At 32.9% G+C, this 23,466-nt stretch overlaps 1 protein-coding gene across 3 annotated transcripts in view; it reads left to right on the forward strand.

Annotated features, from left to right (window-relative positions):
- LOC111047290 overlaps nucleotides 1-23,466 on the forward strand; it is a 117,405-nt gene that overhangs the window by 19,631 nt on the left and 74,308 nt on the right. For all 3 annotated transcript variants that reach the window (XM_039432370.1, XM_039432369.1, XM_039432368.1), the window contains exon 2: nucleotides 14,144-14,338. In XM_039432370.1, the coding sequence (XP_039288304.1) occupies nucleotides 14,144-14,338 (195 nt within the window). The remainder of the gene's footprint in view (nucleotides 1-14,143; nucleotides 14,339-23,466) is intronic.

Genomic DNA, 23,466 nt, shown 5'->3' on the forward strand with positions numbered 1-23,466 from the left:
AATCAACATGATAATAATATACAATCATAATTGTGACGTATCAAATTCATCTAATAATTTGTTACAACAAAACAAGAAAAATTGACATGTAAATTGAGCTGAATCAAAATTGATATCAAGCCAGTTTTGAACAGGTTTTTGACGTATAAATTCTTGTTTTATTGAAGAAAAGCGCTCTTGCTCATTCAAGATTGAGAGAATTATATTATAATATTCTTCTAGCTGTTTATCCGAACTTGAAATTTGAAAATAATACAGCTGCTTGCTGAAATGTTGATTGTTTCAATGGTTCGGTTCTTTGACAGTATACTTTAGTTCTTTGATAGAACACTACTGAACTATGTTGATTTGCATGTTGCTAGATTTACTCACTGAATTCTATTCCAAATAATTCTTCTATTGAATGTTGAAACAGTAAAAAAATTTTAAAAGTTGAGTATTATAGTCTGTTGTTAAATTGATACCTATCGAATCCACTTGTAAATCACTTTGGAACATTGAAAGAAGCTTACATTACATTTGAAATATTCCTTGAACGGTTTAAAATTTCTCAATCACAATCTAAGTTCCTTACTATAGGTAGTTTTAATGTAGATTACACTCCAAAAAACTAGATTAAATTCAAAACAAATTGATCTGCGTTCATGATGTTTGAATTTCACGTTTAGCCTACAATAGCAAAGGTTGATGATAACCAATTCATTCAGAATGAATTTCTAAACCATTACTTCATTCACCGTTCTGAATTTAGCCGCCACAGCTACTGTATATTGTCCAAACAATCACCATAAATCTTTCAAGTGAATCGTAAAGATGTCGCGGTAAATGTGTTTTTAGGGGTACAGTATTATCAGGAATTTACAAAACTTTAATGTCGTTTTAATGACTTTTCTATTACTAAAGCAAGCTTCGGTTGGGCCTTTCTAGGCTTAGATGGGAAAAATACTAAAACTGTGCACTTCTGTATTTTGTAGGTGGAATAGCTCAGAAGAAAGAGTAGAACAGATAGATTTCAGTGAATTACGGTTTCATAATTAGTGTTTTCACGAAGGAGTTCGGTGCGGCGTGCGGTATGGTAGGGTTAATTCTAGTACAGGAATTCTTTATACCGTATATATACTGTAAACGTAAATTATACTCTGTATAATACGATATAGTATAGAGTTAGGTTTGATAGTAGAATGGTCATGCAGTATCGACATCAGCATCAGAAGCAGGAAGTGAATGTCGAAGCTAGAGGATGTGGCTCTCATTTTCCGCTGTTCCACTGTATTTAACTGCTGTGAAAGTGGAAGTTTTAGATGTAGATCACACCAACCTGTTCAATTGCTTTGTGGAAAATGACCAAAAATGGAATTGGATCAAAAATTGTAGTGTGGAAACAAACAACGGAATACTGTCAGAAATTGCCGTTAAGAGATGGTAGTTTCATTTGTTTGTTTTGTGCTTGAACTTTTGAGTTTGGTCATAGATTAAAGACTCTGTTGTTGGAGGTGAAAAAATATGTTAGTTATTCAGTTAGTCTTTGGTCGTGTGACTAGGAATGAATTATCTTCAAGAAATAACTTTATAAATATTGACATAAATCGTCAAAATTACTGATAAAAACGGTTCAGGCAGATGATTCTCCAAAGGCTCAAAACATACCTCTCATACTCTTGGTGTATGAAGATCAAAAAATGACTATTTGAACAAACACTAAATAACTTAACCTACAACAACATTAAGATAATAAGCTACCAGTACCAGAAAAGTTGGATACTAGCTTGTTTTGTAGATTTAATTTTAGTGCCTCCTTCTCTATGAAGTTCTGATTTTTTATATATTACTTTGTTACATTAGAGCAGTCCACAACTAATTATTGTTTGCGGAATTTCCTAGTCTTAGATACAGGATGGCCCAACAACCTCGTTTCTGTATGAGACTCATAGTTTCTGTATGAGACACTTTCAATCAACCTCTGATCATTGCTCGGGTTTGTTTATCACTTGTTACACGATATGCTCTCGACTCGACCTTGCACTTGTTTCTTTGTTTTCTGTATCACTTCTCAATATTAATTCTCTTGCCTATCTAGTCAACAAATATGGTTGGTTTCTTTGTTAACATTGATTTCTTTCATACACCTGTATTTCGTCAAGATATTGAGCTCTAGACATTCTCTTCCGTGATTCAATACTACCAGGTGATATTATTATAAGACTAGATATCATTGTGTGATAGTAAAAAAGTGTTTTATACTGTATTATTCTATTGGTTTCTAATTTCGTAATTAACCCTTCATGATGATGGAACATAAATGATTGTGAATAAGTAGACCAATTCCATTAAGATGTTTCTATTTTTAAAAAGACATTTTTTCTTAAAATAACATAGCTTTTATCACAGATTCTTGTCTGTGTTTGTATCTTGAATTTAAATAACAAGAGAAACATATTAGCTTTTGTCTGGCCATAGTTGGAAGAACTGTACCACTATACTTTTACTCTTCTCCACTCAAATCTGTCACTAAGGCAATGTGTTTCCTTTCTTTAATGACCTAGAAAATAGTGGCCGATCCAATTCCTACTTGCATACCGTACTATTTAGTAGCTTTTACTTTGTGGAGTCGTTTACATGGCTGATTAGCTTCCAGCTGATAATTCTTCCATTTGGAGTGTCGAGCCGATGTAAATTACTTTGGCCCATTTTCCGCCAAAACACATTTATTTTATTTCCATTTTTCATTGTTGTGCAACGTCAGTTACGTTTATTTCCTTGAGCATACAGAATTTTGATTCGAAGAGAACGAACATTTTGATGTATGTTGTCTGAATCTCACGGAATAGGTGCAGTCCGGCATTGAACATCGGACATTGCTTTGTTGGGCCATAACGTTTTCGTGCCGGTTTTCATGCATGTTTAATCAACTTCCTCGGAGGTGCAGTTGGTGTGTTGTAAGTCTGTAGCCTGGATGTTGGCCTTGCAGTACAAAAGCAACACTTTACTTTATTTTATTTGAATATTTAATAAAAGAAGCAATAACATTCAAAAGCCATGCTAATATTTTTCAAATATTTTTTTTATGAACAACCTATTATGTTTCTCAATTGTTTTATTCATTCTGGAAGCAAATTGTGTCCCCTCAACACAACACATCACTGTACATTTTTGTAACATATACAAGCAGAGCAGATGTTGACCTAGACAGCCATACTTCCATTTTTGGGTGGTTGACTCGCACGATGCGTATTTGTACAATCACTGTATTTATTTATTTATTTCATGTTACAAACAAAATACTTTTCAAATAAAAAATAATACACATTTTTTTCCATGCATGGGCAAAATGCCTGTGTGCAGGAAAGAGTAGCAATCTGTATAGTTCATAATGACAATAGTTCTTAATAAGTTAACATAATGAAATACATGACAATATATGTGAAAGATGGAAAAGATTGAAATGAGAGATGGAAAAATGAAGTATGAAGTGAAGAAGAAGAAGAAGAAGAGAAGAAGAAGAAGAGAGAGAAAAATGAATGAGGGGCAGAAAACTCACTGTCAAGCCATGAATGAACAAGAGAAACGGATCAGAACAATGACCAACCGACTCAGAATGCATTAAGGCTAGTCTTATCAAAAAGTATAATTTGATTTAAGAAAATCTAAAATTCTTATCCTACCAACCTCCAAAAGCCATCTATTAATGTGGCGTTTGTATACGCATATGGACCGTGTTTCAATGTCTTTAATGTGTTGGGGGAGTTTTGAGTAAAGTATACTTGCTTTATAGAAGGAATTTTTTGTGTTTATTGATTTTGATACTCTAGGAATAACAATGCCACCGTTCACCGAGCTCCTGGTTGTGTAGCCATGTTGCACTTGAGCGAATATGTCTGGTTTATTCTTGTAGATGTGCATAAGTAGGGATCGAACATACAGCTGGTTAATATTAAATACGTTGAACTCGTTAAATAGGGTTTCAGTAGGGTACCTACTATTTTTCTGTAACGCCGTTTTAATAATATATTTTTGAGTCACTTCCAAGGGATTCAAGACAGTCTATGTAGCGCCTCCCCAAGCTAAGATACCATACTGTAAGATAGATTGGGCATATGCATAATATACTTGCTTAAGCATTTCAATATTCATGATTTTACTTGAAAAATTGAAAATGTATAATAATTTCCTTAATTTATTCCTAGTGAAAATGATATGGGAGCTCCATTTCAAACGTTTATCGAATAATACTCCTAGATACTTATATTCTGAGACAACTTCAACTGTGTCACATACCATACATTCATCCAACGCTCCACATGAGTGCAATCTTAACTCCATATCCACAGGTTCGGCATCTTCTCTGAGACAAATTGGCATGTACTTAGTTTTACTCACATCGACAGTTAGACGATTCTGATCGAACCATCTTTTCACTTCATTCAGTCCACACTCTGCATGTTTGTATACCTCATTCCAAGAGTGACCATCAAAAAGTAAAGCTGTGTCATCAGCATATAAGAAGCAATCACCGTTCTGTAGATTAAGCTTTCCCAAGTTATTAATAAAAATTAAAAATAAAATTGGTCCTAGGGTGCTTCCCTGCAGAACGCCATAATTCAACTCTCTACTTATACTATTTTCATTGAGAATAGTAACAATCTGGTGACGGTCCGAGAGATAGCTCCTGAACCAGTTTAATGACATGTCCCTTACACCAATATAATACAGTTTATTCATGAGGATATCCCGGTCAACTGTGTCGAACGCTTTTGCGAGGTCTATAAATAGCAAAAGAATATTCCTATTCGTACCCTACTGTATATTTCGTTGATTAATTGTACTTTTTCTCAAGTGATAGTCAGTTGTTGTAAACATTTGGATTGACTGAATCAAGTTTATTAGCATACTATCTCTATGTGGGAGCCACTTCAAGTTCATTCACACTCACTACTGTTATAGTGCGGTCGGCAAGAAGCGACATGAGTTTGTACAAGTAGCAAGTTGAAATCCTTGGGTGCGTGTCGCTTCTTAATGCGATAGTAGTTAATTATTTATAATAGTGGGCAGGCGCCATATGCACACCTAATTAGCATAGAATGTCGAATGTAGGAAAGCCGCTTCCAATTTTTATCCTGGCCAATTCCTTATCCCGTCCTCCTCTCCTCTCTTCCTTCTCCAATCGGAGACCGTTTCAATCTCGCGCTGCGTGCGTTGACCGCTAATTGCTGAAACAACGGTAATAGACGGAAGTGTAATGCTGGAGTGGTTGAAGTGTGTGACGGGCAAAGAAGAGGTGAGAAACGAGTGAATGGCGAACAAATAGGAGTCCTAATAGAGGAAGAAGAGATCTAGAAATATCCCGATGAAAGAGAAAATAGTAGAGAAGGAAATTGTAAATTGAAGAAAATGAAGAATGATCAAGAACCTATGACAATGAAGACTTAGTAGCTGAAAAAGAATGTGAATGAGATTGAAGAAAAACATTATAATGTTGCGTTACAGTAGAACTTGTGGTGAGGGAAGAGAAGCAGTAAACTAGATATAAGAAGCAAAACTTATTTGAAGGAAATGTAAGAGATTATAGAGAACAAGTATATAGAAGGAAGACAATACATAGAAGTCGGACAATCATTAAAATATGATTTTGTATAAAAAGAATAACGTCGAGGAAGTATTGGCCTATGTAAAAGTAGTACAAGTAGATGGAGAAGAAGTAAAGGTAGATGTTGAAGTAGAAGGTTAATTTAGTTTTGAAGAAACAAGTAAGAAGTGATGCAGAGAGGAAAAGAAAATTAATTTGAAAGAAAAATGAACATCGTTTAAAAAAAATAAAAGAAGAGAATGAAGAAATGAGTCTATAAATAGTAAGTAGTAAAGTATAATTAGAATTAAAATTGAATCATTATAAATAAATAAAAATTAGAAAAACATAAGAATATAATGTTGATTGATTGATTGAATTACTTTATTCAAGGTTGTAAAGACAATAAAAACGAGGAAGGAGTAAAAAAGTAGAGGAGGAAGTAGAAGTAGCAGAAGATGGAGACAAGAAAAAGGAAAAAGAAAAGTTAGTAGGCTAGCACTGATATCCATAAATGTAAATCAGTATCTCATTGTGAAAAACTGGATTGCTATTAATACAGCACTGCGTGTGCATATCCACCCATCAATCTGAGCAATAGTTCTTTGGCTCATTTATACATTCTAAGTTGGTCTGCTCCTGTTCAAATAAATCTAATACAGATCACATCGACAATCTAATGGCAGTTTGACAGAATACCTACACTTTATTGTAAAATTATTACACAAGTTACTGTTATAACGTTTATCATGACCTCAGCTTACTATTTACATGTCCGGAAACATCCCACCTATTTTCACTCTTGTATCAACCGTTTCTAGAAAAGTAATTATTTATTGATTCCGTAACAAGTAACCTACAAGGTATTTGTGGGGGTTTTAGTTCATGCATATTTGTATCAAGTTCTAGGGAGTTCAGGCTTCAAGTGTTAATCTGAAAAGTTTAGTAATATTTCTCGATTTGGCAAAGGCCTTCTATACCGTTGATCAACAAAAACTGCTGAAAAAACTTGATTTTATTGGAATTCGTGATATTTCATATCAATGGTTCAAAAGTTATCTTTCTGATAGAAAACAAATTGTTCAAATATTAGGAGTAGATAGTAAACCAAATGTAATAGAGTACGGTATGGTGTGGTTCAAGGAAGTACTTTGGGTCCCTTACTGTTTTTAATCTATGTTAATAATTTGTCGAAAGTTCCAATCAAGAGAAATCTATTTTTATTCGCTGACGACACAGCAATACATGTAACTGGTAAAAATAAACAAGAACTGTACCAAAACACAACGTCAGATCTTCATCTCTTGAAGAAATGGTTTGACAATAACATATTGACTTTAAATATCAAGAAATCTGAATTCATAGAATTTTTTTCCAGAAGAAGGCAAGAAGACAGAATTAATAACATCACTCTACATTCTTGTACTGAACCTACCAATATACAATGTAACTGTGAATCGATTAAAAGTGTAGTAGCTTATAAATATTAATTTAGGAGTAATGATAGATATTGAATTGGTCGTCTCATATTGCAATCTTGAAAAGTAAAATTCGCAAAGCTATTTACATTTTTCACCAATTAAACAAAATTCTATCACTAAAAGAGCTACGAAATATTTATTTCTCTTATGTCCAGTCACTTATCGAAGTGGGAATTTTAGCTTATTAATACAGTCAATATAGACATAAAAGAGGGGTTGTGTTTGCAATTTATATTGTAGTTCTGATTTTTTAATATATTATTCGGCTACATAAGTGAAGTTCAGAACCAATTTCTTCATGCAAAATTTCCTTGTGCTAGATAGCCTACAGGGTGGCCCAAAAACCTCGTATTTTCGGCTCATTTTCTAGTCTTCAGCTATTTCTGCCAAATCTCGTAATCGGACAGAAAAATTTGCATTCGCTTTTTTTAGATTATAAAATTCTGAATAAAATGAGATCATTCGGAACTCTCTATCTTCAATGAGTACTGAGTTATGATTTTTCAAAAATGAGTGAAATTTGAAGAAAAAATCAATTTTTTTGAATTTTAGTTTTTGATCAACAATATCATCCGATTGTTACCATTTAGATGTATAATTCGAAATCCCTCTGGGCGTATTTTTGTGCTCTACAATCTGAGATCAGGTAGAGCGCTCTATCTCATATAGATTTCCAGGTACACCTGACAACAATGCTCCTTGTATTGTGAAAAACACCTAATTTTCAGCTTTAACCATCATCACCAACTACATTGTCCTCACATTGAGAGGCGCGCTTAAGGACACCTCAAGGATCAAAATTTCAAACACTTATAAATTTGACACAATGCTCAGATTTTATCGTATCACACTTCATTCTTCTTGGCTCGTCAAGGCGGTCCAAAATCATGCATCATAAGTCAAATTCGGTTGAAAAATAGAAAATTTATTGTTGAGTATGCTTAAGCCCATATTCCAATACACAAAAAAATTCCAATTTCTATATTCAAAGCTATGTATCTCGGTAACCCCTTATTAAAAAAATCATTACTTGATCTTGAAATGTACAATAGAATTTTCTCTTTCATCTGCTGTAAATGATTAATAAAAAAATATGTTCGTAAAGTGAGATTTGATTGCTGAGAAAAATCCGGAATTGTAGATATTTTTCTCTTATTAACGGTTTTGGCAGTTCTATGATAGAGAAAAGTGATTCAAGATGGATTTTAGGCAACTGAGCTCGTAGAGGATGAATTTATCTTCAATTTGGAATCAATCGTGAGCTTCTTTGATGTATCAGACTCGTTTTAGAAACTCTTGATCAACAGTAAAATCACGAGAAAAATGTAAAAACTGAAATCGCCATTCTTAGAATCTTCTGTAACATTCGAATTGTATTGGAATCGAAAGTATTATTTATTGGAGTGGATAGAGGGGGACAATTATCACATCCTCACTAGATTTGGGAATTTTATCAGAAGTATTTCACAAGACATGCAGCTTTGAATATAGAAATTGGCCATTTTTTGTGTATTGAATTATGGGCTTAAGTACACTCAAAATAAATTTTTCAATTTTTAACCGAATTTGACTTATGATGCATGATTTAAGTGTTTGAAATTTTGATCCTTGAGGTGTCCTTAAGCGCGCCTCTCCACTAGGAAATACTGAAATGAAGTGCATCTAACGGGTGATTCTCATAGAACATAATCTCATGAACTTATGTCATTGTGCGAAATATCAATGTGAGTACAATGTAGTTGGTGATGATGGTTGAAGCTGAAAATTAGGTGTTTTTCACAATACAAGGAGCATTGTTGTCAGGTGTACCTGGAAATCTATATGAGATAGAGCGCTCTACCTGATCTCAGATTGTAGAGCACAAAAATACGCCCAGAGGGATTTCGAATTATACATCTAAATGGTAACAATCGGATGATATTGTTGATCAAAAACTAAAATTCAAAAAAATTTATTTTTTCTTCAAATTTCACTCATTTTTGAAAAATCATAACTCAGTACTCATTGAAGATAGAGAGTTCCGAATGATCTCATTTTATTCAGGATTTTATAATCTAAAAAAAGCGAGTGCAAATTTTTCTGTCCGATTACGAGATTTGGCAGAAATAGCTGAAAGCTGGAAAATGAGCCGAAAATACGAGGTTTTTGGGCCACCCTGTATCTAGCACAAGGAATTTTTGCATGAAGAAATTGGTTCTGAAATTCACTTATGTACCCGAATAATATATCAAAAAATTATAATTACAATATGAATTGCATGCACCAATGTATATAGTGACTGGAGGACTATATGGGGGTGCCTATAAAACATTACTACAACCCTTGGAAGTTACACAGAAATCTATTATTAAAACAGCATTAAGAAAACGTATACGCACTCGTACTAATGGAATTTTTTAAGAATTCAATGTTTTAAGTATAAGGCAAATTTATGTAAGAAATATATTGTTATACATGTACAAAAATCATAAAGATATGTTCAAGAAAATTGAGCACAGCTATCGAACTCGTTCGTCAGAAGCAATAGGAATCCAAGTTCCAAGGCTAGTCAAAACTCATTCCACTACAAATACTTATTCTATAGCACACACTTTGTATAGAAATCTGCCTGAAAATCTACGTAATACCGAAGGTAAATCCAAATATATTTATTAAAAAAATGTTAATCACTGGTTAAAGGAGATTGGGAGGACAAATATAGAAGTGATAATTCATTCATTGTATAGATAAAGCAAATGTGTAATGATGGTCCAAATTTAACTCTAAATGTCTACATCTTTTATACTTAAAATCCTTGAAACTTCAAATGTTTTCTGATATTAATACCTGGTTTACCCAAGAATGTGATAGATGCAAGTATGGGGACAGTCCGAGGTTAGCCAATCATCACCAAGACCCTCTTCCACACACAGGCTTTGCCTTTGTGTAGTGTTTTCATGAAGTTCTTTAAAACATAATGTTGTATTTTTTGTAGCTACGATATATAGCAGTCAGATTAAGTTATAATGATTAATTATTTAAGTTCAACTGTAAGTTTTATTTATGATTGTTTGGTTGCAGAAGATGTAACGTTGTTGTATGATATGAATATTTGTACCCTGAAATCATGTATAATAAAAACCAATTTGATTTTATTTATCTTTTTCTCATTATCATCCTTCCCATTACTAATGTACTAGACTAAGACAAGTAGGCATTATTCTCAGCTAAAATCATTTACATTCTTCAAATCGATCAGATTGTTCAGGACTGTATCATTAGGCTACTATTATGTCGAAAGAGCACCAGGACTGTAATATTACTATTATGACAAAAGAGCACCATCAGAGCTTCAATAATCAATAAATTATTTTCGTTCTCAGATATTCTTAATTATATTAGATTCTTATTTTATTGTAGTCTGTATCTAGCTTTTATGTATATGTTAATTTGGTTAATGGATGCTCTATGTCTATATAGGTAATATAATAATAATAATATATTAAACAAATTATTAATCATAAACATTATTATTGTCAATTACTTGTAGTATTTATGTGATGTACATAAATATGTATATCCGATGATGGAGCACGTTCAAAGCTGTAATCATCATACATCGTTATAATAGTCTATGTAGGTAATATTTTATAATAATAATAGAGATGATATAATAAACATTGTATTTATGTGATGTATATCCGATGATGGAGCACGTTCAAAGTTGTAATCATCATACATAGTTTATTCTAGTTTAGTCTAGGACCAGGTACTGCTGGAACGTACCGATGTTGATTTGTTTGATGGACGCTCATCGCTCAAGACAATTTATTTGTAATAATCCTTATAGTAGACGCGATAAACATTAAATTACGATTGTCATTTAGTTGTACATTTTTGTATTCATTATTTATCCTGTAGAAGAGCACCACCTACAAAGCTTCAATTATCAGATCTTTGAAAACATAGTCTGGGTTTAGCTTAAACGAAAGGCAATTTAATTGAACGGCGCGTTTTCGACGATTTGTAGCAGAATTATTATCCGTGTCTGGCGTTTTAAAGTGTTCCGAAACACAACTGGCAATGACCAGACCAGGGCAAAAGCCTGCAATCGGATTAACCGTAACTGGGACACAGAATCCAATTTACCTAATGGCATAATTACAACTGAACAACTATACTTTACTTACTCTTCTGCCTTCTTCCTACATGACTAGATTGCTGTCCTCTCAATTGCTGTCGTGGCCGGATTTATACGAAAAAGGTCCACTATACATCTCGGTTTTTCTTCTGGTCATATATTTTTCTCTTTATGGTCCATAATCCATTATTACTGCGTGAACGAGAAAGTGTTGTAGGAAATACATGGTTAGTGTTTAACTGGTGATGTATGGTGATGTACAACCAAATTGAAATTCAAGACTAGAAGTATTTCGACTAAATAAAATTTTAATGGTTCACAAAACTTTCTAGGGCAGAGTTGTTACATATTATTCTAATGCTCTATTATTAATCTATTATTAATGCTCTATTATTTTCAATCTCTCTTGTCATTCCATTAGATTAGAATTAGTACATTTTCAATATCTTAAACAGAGTAATGTATCTGTATGATACCTTAAGCTTGCATTATTTGCATTGTAGCTCAAGTCATTATTTGGCATAACTTTTTGTTCTGAATAATTTTGCAATATTTTACGTCAACTAAACACTTGCTACTGCTATTTTCAGTATTGGACGAATAGTAGAGAATTAGACTTTGGGAAACTCTTCATACTTTTGTCATCTTTTAGGTTCAATAATTCAAAATTATTATTACTTAAACCGTGCCATTAGGATTGAATCTTATTATATTAAAGCTGCAAAAGACAAAAAATTACGAAAAATAACTAATAAAATAAAATAACTAATAAAGTAGTTAATAAAAAAATAGCATCTGGAACACTGTCAGGACGCTGGAGGGGAGTGTTGCGTCACAAAGATCACTCACACACAAACAAAAATCACACACACACACACAAAGTTTTCGATGAAAACTGAATTTCCCGGTCGCCATATTATAATTTTATTAGCTATTAACTTTTTCAACTCACGTTGCAAAATTCTAAATTGCACTATCGTTTATCATTAAATATTAAATTAATAAAACACTGAAAATTGTTATTTGGAATCGAATAAAGCATAATATTTTATATCATCAAAACAAGTCGTTACTAAAATTTGATAATCATAGTCTGTATCGTATGCCATTCATTACAACATATCCCCAACTAAGCAATAGGCTATCTCAAAGCCACAAAAATGGAATATTTCACAATGTTATAGTGTAGTTATAGGTTATTTCGTGATATACAAATTTATTTTGATTTGCATTTAATATATAGGTAGCAGGTTTGAAGTCCTTAGAACTTTAATGTCAAAAGAATTGATAACTTTTCAGTACTCAATGCTTTCAATACTAAAGTTGAAACATTATTTATCTACTATCTTTCTGCTTCTTATGTCTCTTGAATAACTCTATTTATATTATTGTCAAGTCTATATTTCTATCTATTATTGGCAGTCATATTATTTTCTTTAAAAAAAATCTATCTTGTTTGCTTGTCAATTCTCAATATTATGAATGATAGCCACTCTGTTTTTAAGAACAATAATTAGTTGGATTTTATACTGTATACTGCTGCTGCATCTTCATGTGCTGTACATCTGTACTAAATGCAAAAAACAAAATCGCATGATGATTGCTGTATTTTTACATGATAGATGGGTACTACGGTTTTAGATGATAAATGCGGTATTTTTCCACGCCAAAATACTACGATACTACAGAAATTCGATTGAATCACTAAAAAAATATTTAAAATGTACATGAAAACGACAGACGTGCATTTTAGTGATTCAATAAGCGTTGAATGATGTCCTTCGAAGCAAGCAACGAAAGCTTGGCTGATTCGAGCTGTGAAATGGTCCGTTTTCTCTCGCACAAGTTTCACCTAGTCAAACAGCTTATTTCAGAATAACTTCACTCCAGTTTTTTTATTTTTTACTTATAAGTAATACGAATTGTGAGTAAAACCATACATTTCAGAAGAGTTTGTTCTAAATTAAGTATTTATTCAAAGAGTTTACTGTCTTGAACTAGTTGTAAATTTTTTTCTCTGAATTGGTTAGAAAGTTCAACGTTTTGTTGTTCTTTGAAACTTATATTTTCAGTAGATTATCGTCATTTAGATGGAGACATTACCTTTTTTCCAATTTTCATGACTCTTAATACAGTTGGGCTCTTCCATTCATACATATAGAAAGAAGGGATCATTCTGAGATCATGTTTCGAATTTTTATTATTTCAATTGAATACAAAAGAGGAAATTGGTAAAAAAATATGATTTGTCGATGTATCGAAATTGAATATTATAAAAGTTGATAATAAACCCTCCTCCATGAGGTAAAACACATCGCTGGTTGAATTCAACTTCTTTAGTCTTCCAACTGAACATCTAATCGTTAATATTAATTTTATTGCGTGTTAACAGCTCTGATCTTCATCTATCATTTACTGGTTCTTAATCCAGTCATTTCGCACAAAAAAAAACCTTTAATTTTGAGAAGTTTCTTTAACCAATCAAATTCCTCATCTACTAGGCCTCTATGTATTCCATGTTTGAGAATTTTCTTTAACTAATCAAATTCCTTATCTACTAGGCCTATGTATTTCATGTTTTCATGAAAATTTGTCGAAATCTCTGTAAGACAAGAAAGCAAACTTGAATAAACGAAATATGCTTCACCCTACAGAGCAGAATAGGCTACTTGATATCTCAAGCACTGAATAATGTGAATATATAGAAATTAAACATTATAATAATACGTTATTGTGATTGTAGGTCGAGGAAAAAAGTCATATGTCCATCAAGGAACAAAAGTACTTTTTCTCGCGAGTGAATTTACCCCGATAGGAGGAAAAACAGAAAATTTGAATAAATATGTAATTTGTGAATGTAGGTGGAAGAAAAAGTCGACAGTTTGAAGTGATTATAAATCTATATTTGTAGCACCTTTTACATAATTTCATCAACTTGATCACGTGCTTCATGTTGTGTGTTGCAATTGTGTGTTGCAGCCTGGCGAAAGCGGCATAATAGTGCTAGACGACGCAGCAGCCAGTCTTCAGGAGTCGTCAACAGACGCCGACGCCGACGATGATTGGGGGGTGGCATTGCGTGGCCCGCCCTCCCCCTGCGACATATGCTTCGAGAACGACAACGTACTCATCAACGGCAAGTCCAACCTCCGCAAACACCCCAAACAGCATAAGGTCAGTTCAAACATTAATAAACTATTCAAAAAATGGGGGAATTGGCAGTTCTGTTGTAGTCTATGATCTGATTGTCAAATTTCAAACAAGCCATTGTGAATAGCTTGAAGTTGTTCTACCACATACGATAATGTGCTCTAGGACGAACTTGGTAAAACTCATCAACAAAACATGAATTGAAAGTTATTGGAAAAATGGGTGTAAGTAATATAGGGGTGAGTAAGTAAGGTCGAAAGGTAAAGGATTAATAATGAAAACAACTAATGTTACGAAACAGGAGTGAATAAAATATCATTGATAATTTATCAAATAAGTTTAAACAATTTTGTTAGATGCAAACGCTTTAACACCGAAAAAGTTTAGTGGAAGTCTACATGTCGATGTGCATAAGTTAAGCATAAAAGGTAAGACTTTTCATTCTTCTAAGTTAGTTTAAGAGACAAACAATAACATTCCCTTTTGCTAAGGGTGAATAATGAGTCTTGCCTTCATGGAGAAATAGTTTTCTAGATTTTCCTCATGAAATGGATTAATCCATACAAAATGTTTCCTGAGAATAACGAAACTGTTCATTCAAACTTTCAACTGAATTGTTCCTGGAGATGACTGAGCCCAAAAGTCACGCCTCGCCCCTGCTCTCAATATAACAAAAAATATATTTGAATGAGTAGGAAATGTCAACAGAAGTAGAACATGTGAATTAACTGAAGGGAAGTTGTAAAAAAAGAGAATGGATAACAATATTTGAAAAGGCATGAATTTATCAGTCGGAAAAATCAATAATTGTAATATTATTGCTTTTTTATTGTCCTATTCTAGTGCCGATGATGAAACAATTTTAGTTTAAATTAGATTTCGAAAAGTTGGATAAAAAATAAACTTGTTTTTATTTATTGATTCAGTTTATTCTTTCAATGGACAGTTCAAAAGGTCAGTCGAAGTGAACTCAAAGATCAAATTTGTGACCTTAGAGTTAGTCAAACTCCATTGTAGTAATTGAGATAATGATGTCACCAACACCATTCTAGTTTTAATTCTCACAACGCATGTTGATGATAGTCCAATATTATATAACCTTGTTGCAATTAAAATACATTTAGATAAAAGATTTATCATCGCTGATTCATTGTTCCACACATTCTTTAATGTGCTCTGTTTAAATTCAACTCAAAGTATATAGGATAAAATGCATGGTGCAATGGTGGTTTGTAACCCATTTAAAAGTTTTGTTTGATTCATATCTTCGTCATTGATAGATAATGCCCTTAAACCAGACACAAGGCACAATTCTAATTTGTCGTGTAATATGACATATATCAAAAAGTATGGGAATTTAGTTGAGAAAGTGGCATCTCACGTTGTAATGTGCTCATTTATTCAAATAGAAAATTAAATGTGCAAATCCTTCCTCCTAAAATTGTGTGAAATGATGGTTTTTAATAATTACTTAGGAATTAGGAATAGTTTTTCAAATCATTCCTCCTAAAATGGTGTGAAATGATGGATTCTAATAAGTACTTAGGAATATTTTTACACTTCAATATTCTAATCAACTTTTTCTATCCTTGAAAATGAACTACAGTTCCTTGTTGGCGGCACTATATTCTCCTTAATCATTGTAGCTCTGAATTCTTCTGACTCTAATTACAGCGTTTCATCTTAGTCGATTTAATAGATTGCCATCAAAATGATAAGAGAAATTTGTCGTTGTGGTAGTTTTTCGACAGTTTGATAGATGAACTCTAACGCTCATCAGTTAATTGTGGTTTGTCGTAATTGGTTCGCAATTTCTTAATGAAATCAAAACAGAAAAACAAAATTTTAACATTAGTTATTCTTATTAGTCTTCATAGCCTTCTATTCATGTCGTTTTTAGGTCTATTGTGAATGCTGTTGTACTTCTGATGTTCCACGTTGCTTCATTAATCATTTTTTGTTTGTTTTTTTTTACTTTGAAAATTATATTTTCAGTATGGAGTCTAAAAATGGTTATTCCGGAATTGATCACTCCTACTATAATTATTAACTACTTAATAATACTTTAGTAACTGTATTACACTCTGAAATTATACAAACTTCCACACTACAAAGACATACTTTTCCTAAATTACTCCACTTTTATGTACAATATATCTTGGGCTACAATCGGACTGACAAAGAACAAAGATCTAGTCGTAAACAAAGACTGTCTGGAAGTGAAGTTAGTGGACGTGGCAGAAGTGCATTCCTGCTGGTTGCTGCATCAGTGGACAAAGAAATGAGAGGTCAGATGCAGAAGTGGTCTACCTTCATATCTCTGCTCGCCCCAAGTACTGTTACAAGTTTTATAAAACTGCGCCAGTTCTCCAGCTGATAGTTTATCTTCTGCAAAGATTTCATGCCACTTGCCACGTTATTTTCACTAGCTATCGATGCTTACTGGAGCTCAACAAATATTTCAATCAATTGTATTCTCAAAAATGATTTTGAAAAATCTAACTTTTCAATAAATTTTGAAAGAATGAATTGAATCAATAAATAAAACACAAGTTTATCCAAGTTTCGAAATCCAATTCAAACTGAAAATGTTTCATCACCTGCACTAGAATATTCAGGGACAATGAAAAAACAATACGCTAATATTACCATTGATATTTTTGTTTTACTAACTTACAATTCACATGAAAGAGGATTAGGGGAGCATTTCAATCGTGACTGGGCAACAGTACATTTAATAAATTTTTGAGCTTCAGGGTTTACTTACTTGGATTTAAATTATATTCCGAGAATTCTACGGAACTGGCAAGTTTTTGGAACCTATGCTAGTCTGGCAGTTATAATTTTATTGAAGATTCTTTCATAATTCATAGTTTCAGTTTAATGTGTCGAAAGCTGGCTCATGTGTGTTCTGTCGTCTATAATACTCCCCTTACAAAGTTATTCACTGTAACTGTACAGTGTACAGGGGGTCATTCAATAAACATTCGTCATATTTATTTATCAGATCATGCACAATCTGTTTGAAGGGGAAAGAAAAAAACAGTCAAAATTCTCTCTCTCTCTCTCTCTCTCTCTCTCTCTCTCTCTCTCTCTCTCTCTCTCTCTCTTTCTCTTTCCCTACACGTTTCGATGGAAATATTTCCAGTAATTGTTGAATCAACCGATAATTAACATTTTCTTTATATTATATTGTCCCTCATGTTCTGTTGTACAACAATATTGTTATAATCTGCAGTATTCCATTCTTGATTCTAAAACTCCGTTGAAGTTAAGACAGTTTCAAAGTAAATTATTATAAAGTGCTTCGACATGGGAAACATCATCAATTTCTTGATTCTCACTACTTAATTATTAAAAATATAACTCCTTACAACATAGGTTTCCCATATCTCCCCCTGAATTCACAATTTAATGCTGCTGTATGCTCACTGCTGTCTAATTATCTGTGCAGTTCAGTCCCATGAAGACTATTTCTTGTGCAGCTAAAGAAGTGTTGAGTAGCAGGAGCTGAAGTGCTATCCTTGGCGTCCTCTGGTGTCCTGCGAGGTCAACGAACCATGTGTGTGTGAGAAAGAGGGACTGAGTGAGTGAGTTCTCAACTACATTCTAAAACGTATATGGTATGGATGTAGTTGAGAGTTGGCAATGAAAAAGTGTGAACACTGTTTGATGACATTTTTTCTGCTGGCAGCGTCTCTCACTGCCACCTGAAGGGGGCAAGTCCAAGACAGACGTCCTTTGGAACGAATTATCAACTCTAAAAATGAAAAAGAAATTCAGATAGTCTGGAACGATGGAGGATAATGTAGAGTGGCATGTCGAATCTAGAGTGAAATAGATTATCGATTTATTCTCTAACTTCATGGGAGAGAGAGGAAGCATTGATTCGATTTGAATACGTGGTTCTTGGCAGGATATTGGCTGATCATAACCGAGCGAATTAATACCAATTCATGTAATTGTAAAGTGAATGCCCAACATCTTGCTTTTGTCTCTAGAACTGTTGCTGCTAGCAAGATGTGAGCGAGCAAAATTGAACAATTAAACAAGCGACATATTAGAACGATAACGATTTATTCCATTCCATGTACAATTTAAATGTTTCCACATTTGGTTCTTCGCCAAGTGTAGAGACTCCAGCATCACTATTTGCTCTATATATTTTTCCGACTTGAATTCAATGTACTTGGGTGGATTCCCACATATCATCGACACAGAACTTGTCCTTCAAAGTGAAAATATCATTGCCATGAGATTATTTCAATGCGCTAGGTTGGGATGAGTGTGAATAGTTCCATTAGAACTGGCAATTATATTTCAACGGTACCTGACACATATACTGGATAGATATTAATCCAGCTTATCGTGGGGGAAACGTCAATAAGATGGGTTTTTGTTGATTTCAAATTCAGTAGCGCATATTCACTGTATCGGACACCTACACTGATATTGATATGAGTTGATGTAGCTTAATACTTGTCGTAAACTTTATTATTATAATTATAATTTTTATATCTAATTCAGTAGCAAATATTATTTCAAGTCAATATTATCAATGCAACCCACATTGGTGAGAAAAAAGCATTGGTGCGTTAATACGTTGAGAAAAGCATCAATAAAACTTTTTTGTAGATTGGTTGATACCTCCCGCTGTGCTTGTGACCCAATTCTGAAATAGTGCATGCTGTAAAAAATATTGTCAACCGCAACAAGACAGACTCACTTGACCGACCGGATGAACTTGTGGGGTTTCCCTTCACTGTAAAAGACAGCACCGAAAAGATATTTTTATCGATTCCTCGCTCTTTCCTTACTCAATATTTCCTTGTACCAACCGTTTTCACGCATAAGAAGTGATTTGTTATGGCATAGTATTCACCGTTCAATGGAAAAAAGCCAAATGATCGATGATGTACAATATTTTGACAGTTTGAAATCGTGGAAAGGAAAAAACGGTAGAGTGTCAAATGAGACACACGTAAATGATAGAATGTGTATCGTTACGGTACTTTTGAGATTTTATTGAGATTAATGTTTTCGATCTGTCATTATTTGATGGACTGAGTGCTAAATCTTCGAGTTCTTTGGAATAAACTTACAAATAGGTTTTTTTACAAGTTGTATGTTTATCATGTTTATGTTTTTGAAGGGACGGATTCAAAATCCAAAGGTTCAGAGTACAAGTTGTAAATATCCCATCTGTATTTCATTGCAGTATTATGAACTGTATAATAAATTGATTAGAATGATTTAAATTTCAACCATTTTTCATTTAAATGTTTCTTTTGCTGTTCACACAAAGTTTTAATAGCTATGCAAAATAATATTTTCTACTAATCACCAGTAATAAAATTGTCCAATACAATTTTTCAGTAATCTATCGGATTACGTCATAGATTACTCCATTTTTTGGGACGATTCAGTTCCAATATAATAGTATTGAATTTGGTTAGCAATAAGATGCTAGTCTTGTTGTGAGTGGTGCAATTTGTATTCTAGTAACTTATTAGTAGTTGCTAAACCATTAGAAATTGGGACTGAAATTTAGTATTGTCTTTACTAAAACAGGCACATAATAGCTATTCAAACCAGATATTTTAAGATTGTCTTGAAATAAGTATTATTTCCTCCATATTAATAACCATAATAGAATAACAGTTTTATATTACAATTCATCAATATCGTAGATGATATACAATACCTGCTAGGGTGATCATAATAGAATAACAATTTTATATTATTCAATTTACTGAATGATTTATTACAATTCATCAATACCTGCTAGTTATTATGACCTCTTGTATATATGTTTCTATTATTGTCAACTTTTTAAGTTTCTATTATTGGTTATTGCATATACAGTACTTAGCTAGATCGGAAAATTATTTTACAGAATAGGTAGGTTCTCTATAAAATGTTCACGACTTGGGTAAAGACTTTATTACGATAAAATTCCAAACTGTACTTGTATATGACCTGAATAACATATACCTATTTCCGAGAACATGTCTTGGAAAACTAGATAGATAACTGACCGCTATCGGAATTTATCGTATTGATCTGTTATAACAGGATTCCTTCTTCCAGATTGTATGATTGATTACAGATACTAGTAGTTGCCTGAACACAACGCCAGTTTACTTACTTTTTGTTCCTATTGAGCTCAGTGAACATTCATTCTCACACTTCATTTACAAATAATACAATAATATCTTATTATTATTGTACTAGTAGGTAACCCAAGTTTTGGATTGGAGAAAATGCAAAGTCCTTATGTTCAGGAAACATAAAAAATATAATAATTATTTATCATTCTGTCAAGATTATGTGGATAATCTGCATCAGAGTTGAAAATTCTCAGCAGAAAAAGAAGAATTTGATCCGTCTCGAACCTAGAATTCATGAGTCGCTCGTGCTAATAAGTGCTATAACCATACCATCCTCGGTAAATAACGAATCTTTATGCAAAATTTTAAGTTAATCAGTTCAGTAGTTTAGACGTGATGATGCGTCAAACATATATTTCGAAACCTGTACATGTATAAGCAGATTCCTTTTTTATGTATAGTAAATATACAATTCTGTTACAATAAGAAGGATTCATTTAATTTTTCCACGTGCATAAAATTGAAATTGAATTGAATTGAATTTTACTGAATAAAACAAAACTCACACTTTACATTTTCAATAACACAATACAAGTGATATCAAATGAGCCCCGAGATGATCAGCGTGAGGCTTTAAAAATAAAACAAAAATAAAGAAATTACAAAAAATAAATGATAAGCATAAGTAGAAATAATGATAAAAAATTATCAAGTATAAATAAAATAAAATAGCTGGGAAAATATGGGAAAAATATGATGATTAATATATTACAAAAGAAGATATAATTCAAGTTTTTGCTCAAGTGTTGAATCTGTCACAATGAATTATTGGTTTCTCACTCATTAAATTGTTATCAATCCACTTTCTCGGTTTTATTGATTGTCATAAAGCAGTGGCTTACTCCAGATACAAAAATTTTTATTGTCGGTCAGATAACCTTGTCATTGAAACGCAGATACAGTAGTATTGATCATTCGTCACGTAAATTTGCTGAAAATAGATTTGCAATTTCGCAGTTCTTGTCCTGCTATGACTCACCAAGTATTGACTATTTGTTTGATAGTGCAGTTATACACGTTCTGTGTGGAGGTTATTATATTCTATTCGATTCCCATAATTTTTCTATGCTTCAATACCATTATAGTCCAGTCAAATAAAGTTTTTAGAAGGAAATGTTTGGAAGACAATTTTTGACCCCGCAGTTCTGTCTAGGGTAGTAAGGAGGTAAACATATCAAAAGTCCCCACCCCTACCCCCTGTGCTAAGGTGGTGGGGGTGGTTCAAAGGTACCATTTTTTGGTTTCTCGCATATAACTCGAAAACTATGTATCTTACGGACATAATTAATATATACGAAATTAAAGCTTACATAATTTCCCACAATATTTATCTCTTAACTTTTTCTATATCTTCTCTAGTTTTCGAGATATCCGCTCTTGAAGGTGTGACATTTTTAAAAATCTGGTGTGGTACACTCACACAACTTTCCTTGCTCATTGAACTGTAATCCTGATTCTTATATGGGAATAATTCAAGGGAATAACATAATGAAAATTGACGGCAACATATTTGAAACTACGATCAGACTACTGTATAAGTTTAAATATAATAATTGTTTTCAGAGTACTTTTTCCTTTGTGTAAATTGTCAAGTTCGATGATTTTTTAAAAGTCGTCAAAACAGCTGTTCTACAGATGAAATATCTTGACTATGTGTTCTTTTCATAAACTGCTCTACCTACCTACCTACCTCATGCACGAGAAGGACAAAAGACTCATGTCAGTTTACAAAGTCCATTTCTCAAGGATGGGGTGGACCCCATTAGTTTCCCAGGAAATAGACTCGTGACAGTTGATAGAGCTGATAAATAACTATACAGGGTATGAATTTGAAATAAATCGGTCAATTCATTTTTGAGAAAATCGTGAAAACATTGTTTTTTAGTAACTATCCGCCATTTTTCTCAAGAATATTACGGAGCTCATGCAATTTTCCAAGAAATGAGACTCCAGTCAGTTGATAGGGCTTATAAATAGCTATTCATGGTATAAATTTGAAGAAAATCGTTAGAGCCGTTTTCGAGAAAACCGTGAAAAACATGGTTTTTTAGTAATTATCCGCCATCTTGAATTGAAATTTATTGAATTTCTTATTGTCGGGTCCTCATGGTATAAGGACCTTAAGTTTAAAATTTCAAGTCAATCGGTTAATTAGGAATAGAGTTATCGTGTTCACAGACATACACACACAGACCAACACCCAAAAATCATGTTTTTGAACTCAGGGGACCTTGAAACGTATATACAACTTGAAATTGGGGTACCTTAATTTTTTTTGGAAAGCAATACTTTCCTTACCTATGGTAGTAGGGCAAGAAAAGTAAAAAAACACGTTTGCCTCCAATTTTTTTCAATTTTTTCTCTTATAACTTTTTAAAAATCCATGGGAAAGATCCATGCTGATTATGAACTTATAAAGCATTGAATTTTCTTCAATTTGATGTATAATTTCACTCTTATAATTTCACACTTATACGAATTTCCCTACACCTTTTGCAGCAGCTTTAGTGTTGATTGTGAAATCTCAATTTTTGCAACAATAGACCAATTGACAAAGGAATTAGGAGGGAATGTTTTAAACACAATTTTTGAGTTTGCAGCTTTGCAGACTAGTTAGGAGAAGAACATATCAAAAGTCCCCATTCCTAACTCAAGTGCTAAGGGGATGAGGGTGGTTTAAAAGTTGCATTATTCAGTGTTTTGCTTCCACGCTCATATCTTAAGAACAATACGTTCAACCGAAATAACTAACTATTCAAAAATGAAGCTTGATAAATTTTCTACACTTTTTGTTTAGTGGAATTTTTTTGATATTCCCAACAGTTCCCGAGATATTCGCTCTTGAAGGTGTGTAATTGTTAAAATGACAGGTTTTTATCCAATGTTTTGCTTTTTCAGGGCTAATAACTCTCCAACAATGCATCGTAAAAACTGATGCTTATCGTAGATTTGTAGAGCATTGAATTCTCTTAGCAATGATGT

Source organism: Nilaparvata lugens, chromosome 7 (genome assembly GCF_014356525.2).
Source record: "Nilaparvata lugens isolate BPH chromosome 7, ASM1435652v1, whole genome shotgun sequence".
Classification (NCBI taxonomy): Eukaryota; Metazoa; Arthropoda; class Insecta; order Hemiptera; family Delphacidae; genus Nilaparvata; species Nilaparvata lugens.